General features: G+C 41.8%; 1 protein-coding gene across 15 annotated transcripts in view; it reads left to right on the forward strand.

Moving 5' to 3' along the window:
* LOC307036608 (protocadherin Fat 3-like) overlaps window positions 1-22217 on the forward strand; it is a 144551-nt gene that overhangs the window by 44221 nt on the left and 78113 nt on the right. For all 15 annotated transcript variants that reach the window (XR_013807405.1, XR_013807406.1, XM_079677064.1 and 12 more), the window contains exon 3: window positions 4930-4991. Coding sequence is in view for 13 of the 15 variants with exons in the window: in XM_079677064.1 (XP_079533190.1) it covers window positions 4930-4991 (62 nt within the window). In the remaining 2 variants the exon portion in view is untranslated. The remainder of the gene's footprint in view (window positions 1-4929; window positions 4992-22217) is intronic.

Below are 22217 nucleotides of genomic sequence, written 5' to 3' on the forward strand. Positions count from 1 at the left end.
CAACGATCTCCGGTAGAGACCCACCGGTGCTCGCGCACGCACACAAAATGGCTCGTGCCACACACACACAGAGCAGAGCTTGAATGAAACACAGAGAGCCAGAAGTAAGCTACTTGTACTCACGAGGCCTATTATGTGCAGAATCCCTCTCACTTTCAGGTGGTTTTGATTGAGTGTCCAGACGTGGATGTTTAAGGACTAAAAAACGATCCATTTGTCACTTTGCTGTTAGCAAATAATTTGGCGCTCCAGCAAACAGGAAGTCACTCAAGTGTCACAAAGTAATTTAGCCTATGGGTAGGTCAAAAATCTAATGGGTGCTGGCCATTGGCCTAATCACCTGTGTTGGCTTTATGTTTTTGGTCAAACATTTGTTTGTTTCACATTTGCATTGATGTAATAAATACTTTTTCTAATTTAATTTAATAAAAAAAATAATAACAATTTTCGAAAAAAAAGATATATAAATATTTATTGGGGGTGCTTAGGGGGTGCTTTGGCAATCCTGGGGGGTGCTTCAGCACCCCCTAGCTCCCCCCTGGCGCCACCCCTGCTTAGGTTTCAAATAATTCTGTTAATTACTTATTGTAAAGCATTTGAACATTCTTTTGTGTCACATGTTCATTATTAAGTTGATGTATAACTGTATAGTATCTTAATTATTTAAAATATAAGGTGACTAAAAATGGCAATCGTATTTTCAGTTTTTGCAACCAAAAGCTGATGCCTGGTTGCCAGCCTGGCAACCACTTTTAAAAGTTAGCGTTGTGCTTACAGTTTGAGGGCTAATGATTGGCATTTCTCTGCTGGAATTTCTAAAGATGATTGATTCTTCCTCCCTCTGATTTGCAACCAGTTTTGTGACAAGGGGTGAGGTCATTTTGTGACAAGGGGTGAGGGGAGATGCTCATCTCCAAACATTTCCCACATAGCGATAGTACAGAGCTGGTTGTAAACCCTAACCCTAACCCAATCTGCTTAACCTAACCCTTTAGCTCAGACCTGCCCACTTTGTATCAATTGATTTATCCTATGATTGTTGCCAAAAGTGTGAGCAAGTCAGGGGGTTACCGGTTCAATCCCATCCACTGCAGTCAACAAGTCAAAGCGTCCTTGAGCAACATATATGTTACACCAAATTTTTCCCCTTGGCATGTCTGCAGTATTGAAGTATATTTTTTGGACATGGACATGTTGACTCAGACATGGTATGTAAAAGGTATGTATGTAATTGTGTGTGTTGCGGACATGTTGATTAGGCTCAAGTTAGAAAAACGTAAATGCAGCCACTTATCTTATCTTCAATAAAACATTTGGACCTTAATAACTCATAACATGCCATGATGCAACTCAACAATATGTAATGTTGATGGTGCTTTTTATTTAGGTTGCTGTCGGGTGGGCATTTTACAACAGATTATTTATGTGTGTAAGGCAAAGGAATGAACTTGTCTGAGTGTACTCTATTTTCGTGATGCGTCTGTGTTGTAATAATGCACATTTGTGTCTCGGGGCTTGAAGTATATATTAGTGCATCATTCGCTGGATGTTAATATTGTGTGTGTGTAATGTTGTGGGTTTTGGGATGTGTGTAATGTATTGTCATCTGTGAGTTTGATGCTTTGACATAACAGCTTTATACACAGAAACGACAGTAGTTTAAAGGCTGAGTGTACGTGTGTTGTGTTAGTGTTGAGTGCTGTCACATTCCCTTCCTTGTTAAAGCTAATAAATTGGCACTAACAGATGCAGGAGCTGCCGTCAGCTGCTCCTGGCTTGTTAGCATGTCAGTCTGCGTGGCTAATGTAGCACAAAGCCCAGCAGTTGTGTTCTCATTAATCAATAGTGCTTTTCTCTTGATACTGTAGTTAAGAGTGCATTTATGACTAGAACAGTCCATAGCTTAGCAGTAAGTATAGAGTGTGTCAGTATTGATCAATGTTATCAACAGGTTGGACCCTGAATGTGATGCCTGGGGTCAAACTATGACAGACACAAGGGCCCAAGCCTTTATGGGGCCCAAAGTAAAACGTGTCCATTCTGCATCAAAGGCTTTTGTTGAAAGTAGGAGGGGCCCCAAATGGAGTAGAAGAAGAAGATTAACGAGTAGCATACTTATTAAGCTTATGAGTGATAGGTTGGCAGTACTCATGTACGTTTGTAATCAGGAAGACTTCACATGCCTGATGGAATTGATCAGTTCCGATATTGTGTTCAGCCTGCCCATTTATTTCAGCAACAAACTAAAGTTCTTACAGTGATCAACTCTGGAAATACGATTCCCGCTATATTTCTGATCTAGAAACAATCTGAAATCCACAAACCAAGCGACAGTAGGCTACTACTGATATGTCAAACGTTTCACATTGTATGGCAAATATGGTTTACTTATTGTTATGTTTTTGGTTTATCTTTAGATGGAAGTATATTTCACTAATTATTTAGGGGCTCTGATATAAAATGATATCAATCAATCAATCAATCAATCAATCAATCAATCAATCAATCAATCAATAGGATACAACTGTAATAGGCCTAAGGCCTTTTAGTCGCTCATAAATAAATAAGTAAATCACTGATTCTTTATTTATTACGGATGCTGGCAACAGTCACACAGTCCAAAGTGAAGGTGATGTTTGACCAGTAATGGTCGAGGCGGATATAAACAGTTGTAACTTGTATCAATCAGAAGGGTTTCACTCCTCTTTGTGAAATCACGTTGGGTTAAATTGCATTCTGTTTATCTTGTTAATGTACACCTTATGGCAAACAAGTCGTACCCGGGGGGGGGGAGTGTTGCCTTCAGCCGTCCCATATACTGTCTTTTTACGTTAGTGGGCCGGATCATTTGGCTCGGCTCTCTTAAAACGCCGGCTGTTTCGGCTCCCAAACGGCTCTTCATGTTACCACAGTTTACCACGGAGCCTCAGTTTCGCCACTGCGAGGCTCTGGTGCTCGCAGTTCACGCTCCACTAAAAACCCCCCGCTCATCGCGTCCAAATCGCGCATGTTCCGTGTTGCCCTGTGGCAGGCACCTTCGATGTCGGGGAAACGATCTTCAATACTCAGAAAATTATCCCACCAGACTCCTTTGCCCCTCCAACAGAGGGATGTCCTTGTCCTTTTTCATTTTCGTCATTTCAAGCGATAAAAACACTCGATCTTCTCTCAAATTATTAATATTTGTGGACGCCCTCGGCTCGTGTTCAGGGCATCCCGAGCTGAATAAGGGCGTCAAATGACGGCAAGACGCCCCCCTGGCAGAAACGCTGAGCGAAATATACTGTTGGTACTTGCCAATGTCTCTAGGTATTTACATGTAGCCCTGTAAATACGATGTACTTTTGTGTTATCTGTTGTTTTATGTTCATGTTGTAACCTACTTGCTGCCATGTTGGAAAGGTCTCCCTTGAAAAAGAGATTGATTATCTCAATGGGACCATCTGGTTAAATAAAGGTTTAAAAAAAATTTTTATTTAAAAAGAATCGCGGTATGTTTTGTCAGTCTCACGACGGTATTGAGTCATTTATTTACCGCAATATTCGATATATCTTTACATCCCTAGTAGCTATACTTGAAACTCTTTCAGAATGCCTGATCACCTGATATTTAACTCAGACAGCCTGGGCAGGAAACTAATTGTGGCCATTTGGCACGATCTCCTTCTATGACTCATTACCCAAAACTAAAGACCATAAGCAAGGTTTGGAATTTAGATTGGCCATAACAGCAATACAGGTGATGCAGCAACAATTCACCTGTCACATTCCATCTCACCTTCAACCCCAAAAGCCACTTAAACCTTTTTACAAAGAACTGTGACTCACTCCCGACTCAAATTCTGAAATCAGCTGTTTTCATGAAACATACTATGGTGACAGACGTACTGTCATAGTACTGTATGTGTGTGTAAAGGTGTTTATGAGTGTTGATTATCCCACCATTCCTAAAGTGCTGCGAGGCTCTGTAGAAAATTGTGAAAACCAAGTGCCCCCAGGAGGACATTGGTTAGCGACTGCATTAAGCCATAAAAGTGCAAATAGAAACACATTAAACAATTCAAAATAAAGCTGGGCCATGTCCACTAACAGCCACTAAGGGACATCTGTGTATTACTTCTTTCACGACACAGAGCACTTTTCTATGCCATGATATTAGCGGTGTTAGAAAAAAGGATGTGTTAAACACATCGCAGGTGTATCCGTGTTGTACAGTACAGGTGTCTGGATAGGCCAAAATGGGCCACCTTTTAAATGAAGACATCTCTTTGTGTCTCGGCCAGTCCAAACCTCGACTTGGTTCCAAAGTGTTCATCGAGCATGCACATTTAATGGACTCTTTCATGTGAGTTTTTCCATTAGCAGTGCTACAGGCATGGACTAAATATAAAACCCAAGATTGAGCGGCACAAGCACATCCATTCATCATTTTGCCGTGGAATAGCCCCAACTTTTAAGTGCGAGGGCAAACGCATCTAAGACCTGATGCGGAAATGAAACTGATATCTATATTCTCTACTTAAGTAACATCTAATGGTATTTCCCTTCTCCTGAATGGTTTCTTCCAACAAAATAATCTCTCCCTTCATCTAACCTCTCTCCCTTTTTTAAAGCCCTCTTTTTAGTTTCAACAGCGAGGTAGACCTGTCACCTCCTAACAGCCAGTCAGGGCCAAAACCACACGATGTTGTGATCTTCGGAATACTAAATATTCACTTCGAATAATATCTCAAAATTGCATTGGTATCTCCTTCTGTTTCTTGCTCTCCCTTCTCTCATTACATATAATGAGAAGGAACCATGGTGTCCGACACCCACAAATAATTACCATGTCACTTTGCTCATTTGGCTAACTGGCACCTCAGTGTGTGTGTGTGTGTGAGTGTGTGTGTTTTTTTTAACTGTTTCCTCTTCTGTTTTCTGTCTCAGGTCTGATAACCACAACTTCAAGGAAACTGGACCGTGAACAACAAACAGAACATGTTTTAGAGGTGAGCAAATTGTGACGTGATGTGAGTCTGTGCACGCACTACATTCAACAACATCCAGTAGATATCTTATTGATACTGGGATACTGGATATTCAATAGAACACTTTTTTTGGTACTGACCATAGGTGTAGTGCTGCTGGAGGGCACAGGAAGATCACTCCGGGAAAAAAAATGTTGCTGTGAAAAAAAAGGGGGCGTACACATTTTTTACATGCTAAAGTTCACTGTCCACGCGCCCATTGTTAACATCGCAACCAGGGCAGCACGGCTGTGCCCAGAGTAAAACAATTATTAAACCTTTTCAGCTGGAAAAAGGCTATTAAGATAAGATTAGATAGGACTTTATTCATCCTGAAGGAAATTTTGTGCCAGAGTTACAAAAATATAATAAACAAAGCAGCATAATAATAAAACTGTACACTAACAGTGCAGAGCAATTAAATAACTACAAGAAACATACACGGTCACATAATTAATGTAAAATACTGTGCAGTGGTGAGCAGTATTTAGTAATGCAAAAAAAGCAGTGGCAGATACGTAATGTATATACGTATTATGCCTCCAATTGACGGAATATGAAGCAATAATCAAGCATCTGATGTGTTTCCGAGTGGTTATAATGAAGCAGCTTGATGTCATTTTAAGCAGATCTCAGAGGCTGCAGGTTTATCATTCTTTCTCCCTCACATGCTGCAGGGATTTCATGACGTGGCGCTTGTTATTCTGTAAAGCAGCTGTGGGCAGCCAGTCCTCTAAGAAAGCAAATACATTCGGTCAGTGATCAATGCAAACTGCTTTACTGATTGTCCTGCTGTGTCCATTCTGGTTACATTAGTTTCCAAACCAGCCGCAACCGTGCATGCAGGCAAGCGTCACAGAAACAAATAGCCCTACGTCCCTGGTACTGACCACAATATATCCTATATGATGTCACGTATTGAAAGTTGGCATCAAATTGCGGTCGGACCGGCAGTCATCTTGACCTATTCTTTGATTCGGCAGTTACAGATTTTACCAAATTTGTACTCTCATAAGGATGCTTATGTTCAGACACGATTCAACATCTGATATTTTGTACATGTAAGTTCATTTATGCATGCATGACCTTTAACATTTCCCAAGAGTCTTAAAGGTCCCATGTCATGCTTTTCTGGTTATTACCCGTCCCTTTGTGTGTTATGTAGCTTTTTCTGCATGTAAACAGTCTGCAGAGTCACAAACCCTCAAAGTACACCCTGTAGCGAGTAGAACTCTTAACACAGAAAATACCTGTCTATGCTGCCCCAGAACGCCTCGTTGGACATTTCGCTTTGTCCATTGTTTTCTTCCTGGGTACAGTGACGTGCCCATACCCAAATGGACCAATCCGTGGACTTCCTCACACACACACACACACACTCAATCTTTTCTCAGCTGCAGCGCCGCCGATTTCTCCTCCCTGAGATGGTGGGACGCGACGAGGCTGTGAGTCTGTGTGTGAGCACTGAGCAGACACACAAACTCCCAGCCAGGCTGCGGGTGTGTGTGTGTGCTTGGGCTGGTTTCGGTCTGGGTTTCGCTGTGTCTTGCTGTCTCGCAGACGGCCACTGGGCTCACAGGGAGGGGGGCAGGAGCTCCAACAAGCCATTTAGGACAAAGAGTGAATACACATACTTTACAGAGATGCTGTCTGACAAACCAATGTGAATTGGAAAATTGCACAATATAAATCTATTCTAGTAGACCTCAACAATGGAATTATGATCAGTAGAAATGGCCATGACATGGGACCTTTAAAGTCACAAGGAGTCAGAGCTAACAACAAACAGCCCCCACCTCAGTGAGGTTTGCATTAGCTCGGTAATAGAGTCGGTGTGAAAACGGTGTGCGTGCGGTGGTCTCTGTTAAACAATAATGGGAACCTGTCTCCACTCTGCTCTAGCGTGATTAGAGATAAATTGCGACACTGGCTTTGACATGACTCATCGAATCCAGTGTGGGTGTAGACTCTGTGCTTGTGTTTTGCATGATGTTTGTGTATCTGTGTTTGTTGGCTGTGAGCAAACTGGGGACAAGCAACAAAAAAATTGTACATTGCGCTTTCGTTTTTGCCTGGTTCGTGTTCACATTGACGAACAAAAAGGATTTAAAGGGGACCTATCATGCAAAATGCACCTTTGTACGTCTTTTATACATGAATGTGTCCCCGGTGTTCCAGGGAACTCACCAAGTGTCAGAAAACACAACCCTCTCTATTTTCCTCCTTAGCCAAATCTCTAAAAAAGGGGCTGCAACGGATCTGGAAAAAAAACGGATCCAGATTTCAACACTTTTCTACGTCACAAAGAGGTGCTCCGCTTATTGGTCAACTCTCCACCTATCAGGGGAATGAGCCACGGCCACATGCATTGCCAAACCTCTCATTCGCATATACTGTAGGACGGATTTCCGTCCATTTGGCTATTCAAATGTTAACGAAACGGACAGACTTCCGTGCACATCAGCGGCTGTCGGATTAAAACTGTTTAATGCACTTTTAACACTCACGTACCCAGGATTCCTGCTCCTTTCCTGGGTTACAAAGTGAGGTATCGCAGCCTGCTCCTCTCTGCCTGCCTGCCGCTGCGCTCTGCCTCTATCCACACAACTTTTCCCCGCCTTTCAGAGACTTATTGCTGGGTCAAACTCTAAGTTACAAACTGTACACATTGCATTCTTGCTAATTAGCCAAAATATGATCGGAATAAGTAGCATGCATCGTAACAAACAGAGCAAAAATAAATAGGGACAACAGCTTGTCAACCATACTTGCCAACCTTTAGACCTCAGAAATCGGGGGGAGGGGGGGGGGGGGGGGGTGCTAGTGTATCGCCGGAGCTGTTAGATTGACATTAACATGCTTATTGTAGTTGTAAGTGCACTGCCTTGCGGCCTGTAGCACCGTCCTTGATGGAGCATATGTGTGGGCTTGACCTGTATTTTACAGGAAAGGAGTGAGCAGAGAGTAGAGTAGTTGTCGATTCTTGTTCTGTTTTCTGTGAATATCTGCCTCACCCTCTCAGACTTTGAGTTGCACGCTATTACAGAGACGTGTTACCATGGAAACCAAACAATGGTGTAGCCAGTGGCGGCTGGTGGAAAATATTTTTGGTGGGGCTATGGAAATGGTGACAAAACCGTGTGTGTGTGTGTGTGTGTGTGTGTGTGTGTGTGTGTGTGTGTGTGTGTGTGTGTGTGTGTGTGTGTGTGTGTGTGTGTGTGTTTGTGTGTGTGTGTGTGTGTGTGTGTGTGTGTGTGTGTGTGTGTGTGTGTCAGTCATACTTGCCAACACTCCCGATTTTCGCGGGAGACTCCCACATTTCTCCCGATTTCTGACAAAATCAGATTTACTCATGACTGTTTCCACTCGGACTTTAATACAGCTACACCATTGTTTGGTTTCCATGGTAGCGCGTTCTCTTTAGCAGCGCGCGCAACTCAAAGTCTGAGAGGGTGAGGAAGATGAAAACTGAACAAGAATAGACAACTCGACCCTCTGATCACTCCTTTCCTGTAAAATACAGGTCCAGCCCACACATATGCTCCATGGTGCCACAGGCATTGCCCTTACAACTACAATAAGCATGCAAATGTTAATCTACAGCTCCGGCGAACCACTAGCACCGGAGTCTACACCTGCAGACGCAAACATCCCCTACTGTAGCGTCACCTTGGATACGAGTCTAAACAACTCACAGACACACAGGCCAGGGCGCTGAAAGGGCGCCCTTTGAGCATCAGATCTGACGACGCTGATTGGCTAAAATTATGTTTCGGCGGCATAGTTTACAGATAGCAACAGTCAGCTTGTTGGCTGCAGCTGCTCTGGCTGAGGGCTCCTTTCTACCGCCCGGACGAGAGAGGGTAATGATACACGCTGCGGCCAGGCAGGAAACATGTGACTTATCAGTAACTTTAGACATCGTAAAACAATTTTAAACGAGATTTTATTGTAGATTATACATTTGACTGATACCAACTATATAATATTTACCTTGTTCTTTAAAAATAAAAATAAAAATAAAAAATATTTTTTTGGGGGAAATATATATTTTTATTTATTTTTAATTTTTAATGACAATCAAACATAAGGGAAGAGGGGGGGCGGGGCCCCTAGCTCCCCTATGGGCCGGCCGCCACTGGGTGTAGCTGTATTAAAGTCCGAGTGGAAACAGTTGTGTGTAAATCTGATTTTGTCAGAAATCGGGAGAAATGCGGGAGAAATATGACCCCGGGAGGAAACCGGGAGAGGGCAATGAAATCGGGAATCTCCCGCGAAAATCGGGAGGGTTGACAAGTATGTTGTCAACTAACCATTCTGAAACGTTCTGCTGCAACCGAGATGTTTGCACCTTCACCAAAACCTCCGCTGCTTTAGGGTCAGTTTTTGGATCAAATTGATAATATGCTTGAACACATGCATTGCTCTGAGATGACATGTTTATTCCACACTCGTAATCACAGCAAACATGGTAACGTGACTGTCGCCGGCTCATGCCCCCCTCTTCTGCAGGGGGGCGTGGTCAGCTGCTGCTCAGAATTTTCAAAGACAGGCTTGGAATAGAGCGAAAATGAGCGAAACGAGGCATGGCTAAAAAAGGATCTGTTTGGTATTTTGAAAAATAAAATGTATAAATATACCTTATATAGGTATGGTCATACACTATATCATTTAAATATAGCATGATAGGTCTCCTTTAAGCGGGCAAAAACCTGAGATTATTTTAAGCTAACCTGACAGCTGTGGTTTGGAAGAAATAAGCACTTATCGTCATAGCGTATTTTTCTGGCAGAAAGAAAGCTCAACATTCATAGGCAGCAACATCCAGGGATCTGGCATGTCTACCTATTTGGGCTACTTGAAATTAGTTTGACGTAATTTTTTCTCCATGAAGACTACGGAAAGTGTCTGACTGTTGCTGTGAGTTATAGTGGAAATCTTATGATCGGAAGGTCAGGGGTTCGATTCCCATTCCCTGAAGTCAATATGTCGATGTATCCTTGGGCAAGAGGCTTTACTATCAGTTGCTCCCGATGGAATGGCAGTGTGTGAACATTAGTCTCCCTGAGCAGGTGACACCTTGTATGGCAGCCTCTGCCTCTGTATGAAAGTGTGTGAATGGGCGAATGCTGACTTGTAAATGTATAAGCGCTCTGAGAGGTCGTTAAGACTGAAAAGCACTATATAAATGCATTCCATTTACAAATTGCTCTCACACTTTGTATGAAGGAGCTTGTCACAGCTCAGTCTGACAGCCGGTCGATGATCTTGTACGGAGATAAAAGTTCAACACTCATCGGCAGCAAAAGCCAGTGACCGACGGCCAATTATGAAGGTAGATATGGTGCAAAATGTGAGAGCTTGTAAAACCTGATGTGAGCAATTGTAGAAAAAAAAATCTGAGCTTGTGTGCATATATTTACATTTCTATAAAATATCCACGTATCTGTGAACCAAATTTGAAGTCACAGAAGAAAAAAATGAACTTAGTGATGAAATGTTCACTTGCAGAATATATTTTTTTAAAAATATATTTTCCATTCCAACTGCAACTTGGTTATTACAACCTCTCAAATCAGTCATTACAACTTCACGAATCTGCTCTGTGGCAGTATACATCGACAAATCTGCGGCCTTGACTTTAGCTACACTTCTTGCGATGAATATGTCGCTAAAGCAGTGGTTCTCAAAGTGGGGGGCGCAGAGGCATGCCAGGGGGGGCGCGAGAGACCAGGAGGAAAAATGGTTATTAAAAAAAAAGATTACAAAAAAAGAAATCATAAATTGAAAAATTATTTATTGGAAAATAATATGATGCAGTACTATTATATGGGCTCAGAACAGTCTCATAATACGCGCATGCACACAGAAGGATCCACACTTGTATTTCATGATCCACAAAAGGATTCACACTTGTATTTCCGGATCCACATTTGTGTTTTTCAATGCACACACAAGTGTGTTCCGTTTCATATACATGTAAATAAAATCCAAACACAGGAAAAAGTTTTACTTATGTATTTTTGATCCACACATATTTGTTTTCCGTTGAAAACCTCTGAACCTGCAAACACAAACCACTTTCTGTGCATGGATCGCTGTGCATTCGTGTGTGGGTTTTTTGAGACTCCCCTGACGGTCACCCGATTCGTACTTGTAATTTCTCTCATCTATAGCCAATCAGATGTCTCCTCCAGTCTAAGCCAATCACATGAGCGCGCCCCCACGAGGGTATGATTTCTTGCGTTCATGACACTCCATATACGCATTTTGCGCTGTCCGGTCAGCTCACTAAACAAAGGGCGGAGCATCAGGTGATCATGCAGAGCTGCGTGTCTCCGTCAGACTCAGCAGCTGATCTGATCTCTCTCTCGCGTCCGGTTATACTTCACTCGCGTTTATGTCCATATCAATCAGATCCAGCTCTCCTGATCGGCCTTTATAGAGAGCACCAATCGATCAAACTATTTAGAGTGAATATCGGCTGATAATGACTGGCGGGGCTCCCCCCCGTTGACAGTTCACTGTCTAGCACTGGCTTCGTAGTGCACTGATCAATTAGGCTAAGCTAACCTGTAGCTGCTCCCTCCACACTCACAACGACTTCATGCAGACATAAATAAAGCAGCTGTATTCGCCATACAGGAAACACACATTTAAAACGGTTTTGCCTGCCGTTTTTGTGTACACAAGCATTCATCTATGGTTCGGAAAGTGGCGCTGTACCTTAATAATATAAAGGCTTGTATTTGCGTGCATTTCCTGTTCGAAAACTGAGAATGGAGGTGTCCTGAGATTAGCGCCTGCAGGCAGGCTCCATGGACCTGTCAGCTCCGGACTGCGCAAAATGCGTACATGAAGCGCTACGTCATGAACGCAAGAAATCTACCCTCGTGGGGGCGCGCTCATGTGATTGGCTTAGAATTGAGGAGACATCTGATTGGCTATGGATAGAAAAAATTACAAGTACGAATCGGCTCACCGTCAGGGGAGTCTCAAAAAACCCACACACGAATGCACAGCGATCCGTGCACAGAAAGCGGTTTGTGTTTGCAGGTTCAGAGGTTTTAAACGGAAAACAAATATGTGTGGATCAAAAATACACATTTAAAACTTTTTTCTGTATTTGGATGTTATTTACATGTACAGTAGGCTATATGAAACGGATCACATTTGTGTGTGCATTGAAAAACATAAGTGTGAATCCTTTTGTGGATCATGAAATACAAGTGTGAATCCTGTGTGCATGGGTGTATTATGAGACTGTTCTGAGCCCATACTATTACGGCTCTGTGTGTGTGTGTGGAACGAGCCATTTTGTGTGCGCGAGAGAGAGAGAGCGCACCGGTACCGGAGATCGTTGTTGTTAGCTTCTGGTGCTAGCGAGCTACGCTAACGGATATAAGGAGCTTTTTCAACAACAAAGTGTTGTTGTAAATGTAAACAATTATTTCCGAGGCACACGTTTATATGATCATTATAGTTATAAAAAAACAAGAGAATACGTGAAAAACCGGTATGAAATACTATATGACAGTAAAACAAGAATAACGTTTAAAAGGGTGACTTGTAAAATATCCATAAATAAAAAGTAAATCTGTTAACAGTTCTGTTTCAAATGGGTGTTGAGAGATGTATCCATAGATCTCTTCATTTTGCACTCAAAGTGCACCAGATTAATGCTTTTAACTTCAATATTTAAAAATAAATCTTCCCGGACGAGCATGCCCCCGTACCCCCCTATGTAAGGTCCACACACCACCTATACAAATAGCACTTGACCCCTGCTTACACCTATATGCCGTGAGCTGATTATCGAGCCTTCATTGTAACAGTCACACTGTGTATTTGCATGGGGATTGTTGCAATAGAAAATTCCACTGTAGCGACCGGTTCATTAATGGGAAACCCTAAATGTTTGAGCACCCTCTATGAAACGTCAAGCTACCCCACAGGGTAGGGCCTGACAGAAAAAGTTTGAGAACCACTGCGCTAAAGTAATTTTCACCTGTAGATGTGTGGGGAGGGAGGGGGGTTGGAGCGAAGGGGCGGAGCTATCAGAACGACGAGGCGCAAGCTTGGGTCATTCACACTAGTGATGGGAATTCCGGCTCTTCTTGGTGAGCCGGATCATTTGGCTCGGCTCACCAAGAAGAGCCGGCTCCCAAACGGCTCTTCAGTTTACCTTTTATAATTAAATCAAATGTAGCCCTGTTTTGACTCATGATTTACATGTGTACACATATACCACTTAAATGATTCAATACATCCTTTGTACTGAAGTATTCAAAAGTAAAAATGACATGTTTAATATAAATTATTTGCTGTGGCCAATTGTTTTCATTGCATTTACAGACCCTTGTAACTCTCTGATACCACCCAATGAATGCACTGACTTGCTTGTGGAACCACGCTACACAAAGCAGATAGCAACAACGCCTATAAAAACTTAAGCATAGACATTTAAAAAAAGGGGCTACTGTATCGACATTTTAAAATTATATTTAAAGAAAAGGCCCTGACAAAACAGCAGGGCTCTATTTCAGTAACTATTAACTATAGAAAAAAAGACAGCAACAGCTGACATCAAATCTTTGCTGAGCCTAAGGATAATCATACATAAATAACATAGTGAAAATAGATATATATTGCAATGCTCAAAACAGCATCATCCATCCGTCTCTAATCATAACAAAACATAATAAAAATAAATGTATTGCAATGCTCAAAACAGCAGCATCCAACAGTCTCTAATCCATGTCACTGCATGCATGCACGGAGCAGCTGTAGTGCGGAGATCATCATATCATTCTGTCTTGTATTACTTAACAAAAAAAAAAAAAAAAACAGCTCGTTCGCGGGCGCGAGCCGGCTCCCGTCGTTCACTTAAAAGAGCCGGCTCTTTGAGCCAGCTCGTTCGCGACCGACACATCACTAATTCACATTACATTGCATTTAGCTGACGCTTTTATCCAAAGCGACTTACAATAAGTGCGTTCGACCAACAAAATACAAACTTGAAGAAAACAGAGTCATATAAGTACATCAGGTTTCATAGAGCTAAAACATTTAAAGTGCTACTCAACTGTCTTTAGATAAGCCAGTCCTTTATTAGTATATAAGTACTTTGTTAGTAATTCTATCGCTCGAAGTGGAGTCGAAAGAGATGAGTTTTCAGTCTGCGCCGGAAGATGTGTAAGCTTTCTGCTGTCCTGATTTCAATGGGGAGCTCATTCCACCATTTTGGAGCCAGGATAGCAAACCCACGTCTTTTTGCTGATGGGAACTTGGGTCTCCCTCGGTGCAGCGAGCCGTTTTGGCTGATGCAGAGCGAAGTGCATGCACTGGGTTGTACAGTTTAACCATGTCCTGGATGTAGGAAGGGCCAGATCCATTGTCTTGAGGTTGATTCCAGCAGTTACCGGAAGCCAGTGAAGGGAGCAGAGGAGCAGAGTGGTGTGGGAAAATTGAAGACCAGACGGCGAGCCACTGCATTCTGGATGAGCTGCAGAGGTCGGATGGCACATGCATACTTGTGATTGTCGGACATGACAACCTGTGCAGCCCATGTATTGATTCCATCTGATAGCTGCTATAATACAAAACAAAACGTCTGCCCCCTCCACAATGATCAATAACAGTGAATGGATTAGTCAAAGAAAGGAACAAATAAACAGAATCACACGAAGCCTGGTTACTGGTTGGTGTTGCCTGACTTTTATTTGCCATACTCTCCATAAACTGTTAGTTCAGGTTAATCTCGCCCTTCTCCGACGTAAGCGTGACATATGCGGTTCTTGCCTCTAGACCAGGGGTGCCCAACCAGGGAATCTCTCAAAGATTCCCAGTCGATCGCGAGATGTGTATAAAAATAGAACAACAATATTCAGTTTTATCGTTAATGTCCTATAACATAATCTTCCTGTGCCAGAATAATGCACTTGAACGCATCGAAGCTTTGTGATTGGCCGGCGTGACCCCATGTGTCGGGGCGTGGCTTATGGGCACTATTTCGCTGACTTTATCGAAGAAGGGTAATTTAGGAGGGGCATTTCAAAACAGTGCACAAATTCTACGAGACGGAATTCCCTCCTAATTCTGCCCTACGCTCCCAAAAGGGGAGGGGCCTGAAAGGACAGCTAAATGTACAGCAGTCCATTTTCACCAGGCCCAACAACAAGAGCAAGGGTCCTACAATAGCATCTTATCGTGTCAGTCACGTTCTTAGGAAAACACATGAAGTCGTTCAAAGATGGCGAAAATAAAAATAACAGTAGCATTTCAACAGGTTTTTGATATAATAAAAACTCTAGTTAGATACCGTTATTAATCAGCTTTAAGTTTTAGTTTGTTTGAACTTATTCATTATAATTATTGTACAAAATGGTATAAGAATGCAAACTTAAATTGATTATAGTCTATTATCAATTCAGGTCAAGAAACAAGTGTTGCTTGCATCCTATTTTAAAGGCATTTCTTTTTATACTAAAATGCAACAAAAAAAGGTTTTGATTCTGTTAATTTTGTCTTTTTTATTGCACTTTGGCAGCAGATTCCTGTGTAGCTTCAGATCTGAGTTGTCTTATTAGTATGCCTAATTTGTACTTTTGTAGCAATACTATTTGTATATAATGGCAAAGAAAGGGTTCAGAGTCTTTTCTTTTTTCCCTGTGTCATATGGGGCAGCATTGTTCAATGTTTTTTGAAAACATTACCCACTGTAGTATGTGACGTGTGAATAAACTCCAACTCTGTATCAACAACGCTGTTGTGTAATTTCAGTTAAATACTTGTATTTGTGTAGATTAGAAAGAGGTAAGATAAAGGATCTGCAGTATTTTATGAAGTATTAATCGTACGAAGGTCAGTTTTATACAAGTAGAAGATTTACCTGGTAGTAGGCTGTCAGTAATGGCTACGCCTCTCTATTTGGACTGGTAAATCTCGGCTGACTGGCAACTTTAAAAGTAGCTCTCAGTTAAAAAAAGGTTAGGCAACCCTGCTCTAGACCAGCCTGGGGGACAAAGATCGCAAGGGGGGCGCCAGGCCTCAGATGATTTGAGGCCAAATATCAAATTTAGACTTTTCTTTTTTTTTACATATACAGTAAGTGTAACACAATACATGATTGTCATTGAAAGCCTTGTCTCCACATTACAGTCAAATATAAAAAATAATTGATTAATTTGAATAAAAATTCAAGTTAGCAGCTATTAAAGGCATAAAAAGACAGAAATGTATAATTATTTATTTAATAGAAATGTTTCTTCAGCCCTTAAAGTGTCAAACCAGGCTTTTCTGGATAAGCGCATTCTTAAAACATAGTCATTGAAGCCAGTTTCAGCCAGTTTCAGTTGGATTATTTGTCACAGTTGCTCCGATCAGATCGGTCTCCTCCATTTTGTAGATTATTTACGACTTTTGAATCCACATAAACACATCGGCAAAATCCTGCTTACTTTGAACATGTGTTTTAAACAGTTTAACCCCTTTGTTGAATTGTTTCCACTTCCGCGCCGTCCTTTAATTTTCTTCATACAGCGGGAATCCAAATGAATTAATCCTGAGTCCAATAAACATCAAAGTCACTCCAATAGTGCTCCTTAATTACGCTTTCATCCTCCTTTAACAAAATACTTTCATCTAGTTTGTGACACTATTTGTAACATTTTTGAGACTTTTAAACTTGAATTACCGCTGTAATTACATAAAATATATATTTTTCTGCAAGTGAACATTTCATCACTAAGTTCATTTTTTGTGCTCACATCAGGTCTTACACGCTCTCGCATTTTGCACCATATCTACCTTCATACCAATCTGCTTCCATAGACAAATGTTTTGTACAATTTATACCGTGACGTCACCTACGCGTCAATCTCCCCATTGGAAACAAATGTAAAAACTGGCTAACGCTCAGATAAAGATGCTTTGTGGAAACAGGCTCTGAGAGATGTTTGAGGCACTTTTTTAGGACTGGCTATGCCAGGAAGCTGAGCCAGAGTCGGGTGGATTACGGCAAAACTGCATCATTATCTTTTTCAGTCATTTAAATATATGTTCTAACCCATTGCAGCCGCTGATTATTTTGTATTGCCAGAAGCTTATTTTGATACGATATGCAGCAGTCTTAGCAAGAACTTGCAAACATTGTTTTTCTTTTACCACTTCATTTTCTTTTTGGCACTGTCACAGCTGTTGGAGTTCTCCGAGGCTGAGCATGAAGCTGTGTAATGAAACATTGATTCGGCTCTTTCGGCTGAAACTGGGTTACAATAACGAATGGATTTAATGCCTGTTTTGTCTTGACTCCAGTCTAGTGCCTTGCCATCAATTATCTGTGTTGATTTCCTTTTATCCTTTGATTAATAAATTGAAAACTGATTTTGGCTCTGGTTTTTCAAAGTCTCTGAAGATGCTATTTTAAGGAGCTGACACACAAAATACATGTTGTCAAGTGAAGGGCATCACTTGTTTTTTTAATACATAAAAGGTAGACACATTAATGTACACACACACACACACACACACACACACACACACACACACACACACACACACACACACACACACACACACACACACACACACACACACACGCACACTACCATAGTACTAAGAGCTTTTAAAGAATAACATGTATCTTACTCTATCTTCCTCCTCCTTTCTCCCATTTCCTATGATTATGTTTTCGCCGCCCGCTTTTCCTTCTATAGTCAGTAATCTTGTAAGCCAGGTTGGGGATAACTCTTTCTTCACAATCACTGCAGTTCCTCATGTCTGGCATTTTCTAAAATGACAGATGGTATTCGTAAATGAAGCCAGCCATGAGCACAGGGGAAATGAACTGCTGCTGTGTCGTGAATCAGTGACAAGCTGCAAAGTGATTGCACTTCTAGCTAAATTAATATAAATGTAGGACGCAGACGAAAAGCGTGCTTTGTAGCTTTCATTGGCTAGCTCCGCCTCTCAGTGATTACCTTCTTTATCATTTCAGAAGAACAAAAGCAGAAGTAGCTGTCTAAAGATAGGAAGACATATTTATACATTTTCATCATACTTGTCAGAAACGGACAGACAACAGAAGCAAATAGAGTGTGATTAGATTATATTGTATTAGATTGCACTTTATTGTCCTTGCACAAGTACTGGGGAAATGAAATGCAGTTATCATCTCAGCGGAAGTGCAGAAAAAGCAGTAAAATGTAGTGACTTTAACTTTTTGACCACCTAATGTCGTAACATCTCTGAGAACCACACAGTTGTGGGGCTTCAAATAAGCAAAACACTTGAAGTGCTAATGTTATTCATGTATTCATTTTGATCACATGAATTAAATATGATTTAAAATGAGCCAGTTGACTGGTGGAATGTATTAAAGTGCATGTACTCAAGGACTGTGCTTAAGTACATTTTTGAGGGACTTTACTTCACAAGTATTTTCAATGTATTCTATTTTAAACTTCCCCTCGCAACATTTTGCATCAATATTGTTTTATTTTTTTTAATTTTTACTGCATTTAACCCTGTAAAGCCTAAATATAGAAAACATTAGAATGTATATGTTGACCTTTCAGATGTTGTTGTAGGGACCCTCTGGAGCAGAAATGAAAGAGTTTTCATATTGTTTACGATTTGGTAAGTTTTTAGGGAAATGTTGTAATATTGCAACGTTGGCCTGAGGATGGTCTCTTCACAGCATTCAACGGGCTCCTTGATGTCACTGTCGCTGCTGGGCTCCCGTTACCTGAAGATGGTCGTCCTCTCTTGGGTGTTTTCACAGGAGTTGTGTTCACCTGATTAGAACAGATTCAATCAAGATACATGTCAAAAATACATCAGGATACATGTCAAAAATATTACAGTGAAATATAAAATAAATATTACATATAGCAGAAATGCATTCTTACTAGGATGAGAGAGGATGCTAGATCTGCCTGAAACTGTCTCCTGGTCAGGATTTCCTGCTCCATCTTTAGAGCTTTGCACTCCCGCTTGTAGAGGAGCCAGGCGTTGATCACAGCAAGGATGATGGTGCGCCAGAAGATGTACACGTACCAGCGCCGGGACTTCATGGGGAACTTGTGTTTGGCCGTAAACGAGTCCAACAAATCCACACCTCCCATGTACTTGTTGTAATTACCCACAATGGAAGGCCTCTCAACTTCTACGTAGGTTTAGTTGGCTTTGTCCCAGCGTTGAATGTTTTGCACAAGGTCTGGTCCATCAAAGGATGACGCAAGTGTGACCGCTCTGCTGTCATACCATTTGACGGCACAGATGTTGTGGTTGGCCTCCACTCGGATGTCAAAGCTTCCTCTCTCTTTTTTCTTCAAGCTCTTCTCCTCTTCAAGGTTGCAGTTGGGTAAGCACACCTGCCTGGTTGTTCCCACATAATGAATCCCACGATCAAGGAGCTTCACTACCAATGGGACACAGGTGAAGTAGTTGTCTGCGTAGATCTTGTAGTTCTGACCTTCTGGAAGCGTGGAGGCAAGCTACATCACAACATCACCTGACAATCCAAGTTCAGACTTGGCTCGTATCTAGGGATGCTCCGATCGATCGGTCACAAATATTTAAATAATTCTAGAGATTCCAGTTCTCACCCACACTTTGAACCCCCATGGGTTTGGCTTGCCTCACATGTATTGCTTGATTCTACTGAATTTCCCCTTGAAAGGAATCACCATCTCATCCACAGAGTTGTGTTCTTCTGGTATCACCTGCAGGCATTTCTCTCTGAATGTTTCAAGCCAGGGTCTGAGTTTTCAGAGTTTGTCTTTCTTTTCCATCTCTGACACTGTCAAGTTGTTTACAAAATTTAATGATGTCAACAGATATTGGAATCTGTTGCGTGCCATCACATCAGAAACAGGGGAGTACTGTGTGTCTGTCTCCCAATACATACGGACTCCAGCCATTTGTACTAGGCCCATCTTCAGGTACATGCCAACCATTTTCTCAATTTCCTTTGTATTTGTGTTGATGGATGTTCCATTCTTTTGAAAGCTGTACTCATTTGTGTTGGTTACCAAAGCCTGAATCATGTCTTCTGACACAAACTTCTGGAAGTACTCCAGTGGTGTGTGGAGGGAAATGACTTCCTCTGTGGTATCTGGACCAGAAAAGTCAATATTGGGACTGATGAAATATTTTTTCAGCCAGTCACGGGGCTTGGTGGGTTTATGTTGTTGGAAAAAAAACACTGACACATCATTATAAGTTATCCAGCAGCAGGATACACAATAATTAAAATAATCTCCACTATGACCAGCTGTTATATAGACACATTAAAGCAATAATTATAATCCAGTAATTTAACATATATAATTTTGAAACGGGACATTACCCACAACAGGCAACTTGAGTAAGATTTTGAATACAGTACCTTTACTTGTAACAAAGTATTATTGCTAAGTTTACTTAAGTATAAGATATTCCACCTCTGTCTGTTGAACAATTGATTATTCATTGATATTATTTACCAATACGCTAAGGTATTTGAGACACATCTGAAAGCAAAGGTGTTCTTACCGCCTCTGCTATCCTAGCCTCATCTTGGCTACATCCCACTTTGGCCAAATAGATGACGAACAATTATTCCCCTTCACATTGTTGACAACATTTAAATTATTTTCAAGTTAAGGTTCTAGATAACAGTGCCCTTGATTTATCTTTCACAACTCCCAACATCAGAAATGTTCTAATCACCACCTGGCTTTGACTGTACCATCAGATGGCCAAAGTCCAAATGTGCAAAAGCGATAGTAGTGCTTTTAAAAGCACCACTAATACCTCATTCACACCAACAGTGTTTCAGGTCCGGTTTGGAGCTGGAGCTTGAAAAGCACCGGGTTTTACTGTTCACACCGCAGCGGAGCAGTCTCTTAGCTCCGGAATCCGGTTTGTTTCAAGCACCAAAAAATGGTCTTGCTAGAGCAAAAGCGCCGCATACGTCACGCTTACGTCGTGGCGGGGGCAGGGGCGGGATCAACTCCGTTTTATTCAGTTTGTACACAACGATGGAGAAACTTAACAAGCAGCAGTGGTCCACTGAAGAGACCAGCTACCTACTGGGAATCTGGTCTTCCGAAGAGGTACAGAGGAAGCTGGAGCACAATCGGCCATTGTTGTTGTTGTCGGTGTCAGCTGTGAGGGGTTTCCGTGCGTTGTGGCTTTATGAAGCAGACACGCAAACGGTTACGTCATGACGCAAACGATGACGCAATGACGCAGCACCAGTCGGACTCTGGGCAGTGTGAAAAGAGCCGGAGCTAAACCGAAGAACCGGTTCTGAACCTGAAAAGCTCTAGCACGGAGCTTGAACCGGAGTTGCGTTGGTGTGAATGAGGTATAAGTCCTCTGTTGGTTTAGTCTTTCAGAGGCCTTCGGTGCCTCCACGTTCACGTCTTCATATCCCTGAATTGAAACCAAGCGGCAAACTCTGGGGAAGAGCCGGGACGCCAATGCGGAAGTGCCTCAAACTGCAGTTCATCTAGTGGCCAGTAGGAGCAGTCTGCAGAAGGGAGCAATTTCCATAGACCCCAATGTTAAAATGCCCAACTTTAGAGCAGAATTAAACAGGTTTACATCGTGGTTCAAAAAAACATATTCTCTGTATAGTTAGATCCCCCCTTCATGAATATGGATTGGGGGGGAGGTGAATTTTTTCTCAAGTCATCTGTTTAATTAATATTAAGCCTTAAAGCTTTTGCATAAATTAGGGCGTGGTCACTTTGATGGACATGTACATGCCCCACTGTCAGCTAACAGCAACTTGTCCACTCTGCTAGGCTACAACCAAAGAGGCTACAACGTTAGTTAGTTGTAGTTACTGTACTTGACCCTTTAGCTTTAGCCGTGTTCGTGGTGATTGTGCCTTTTAGGGAATATTGTTACAAATACCAGACAATTAAAATGTTGTGCTGTGCGCTTGAATGTACTAACAGAACTTCCAATAAGTCTAAAATGATAATATTATACATGTCCCGTTCGCAGGTGTTTGTGTGCTTGGTAGCTTAGCTTGTTATTTATTAGCCAGCTTAGGACGTAACCCTTTATACTATATACATTTTAGTTTATGATTCAGCCTTGGGTAAGACTTTTATAGTCTATGTCTATGACGCCCATAATGCTAAACGGGAGCAAATGTTAATAGGGGACCCAATTATCCCAGTAGTGGCCGCCGGAGCTAACGGAGCCGCA

The sequence above is a fragment of the Notothenia rossii genome, assembly GCF_949606895.1.
Source record: "Notothenia rossii genome assembly, chromosome: 4".
Taxonomy (NCBI): domain Eukaryota; kingdom Metazoa; phylum Chordata; class Actinopteri; order Perciformes; family Nototheniidae; genus Notothenia; species Notothenia rossii.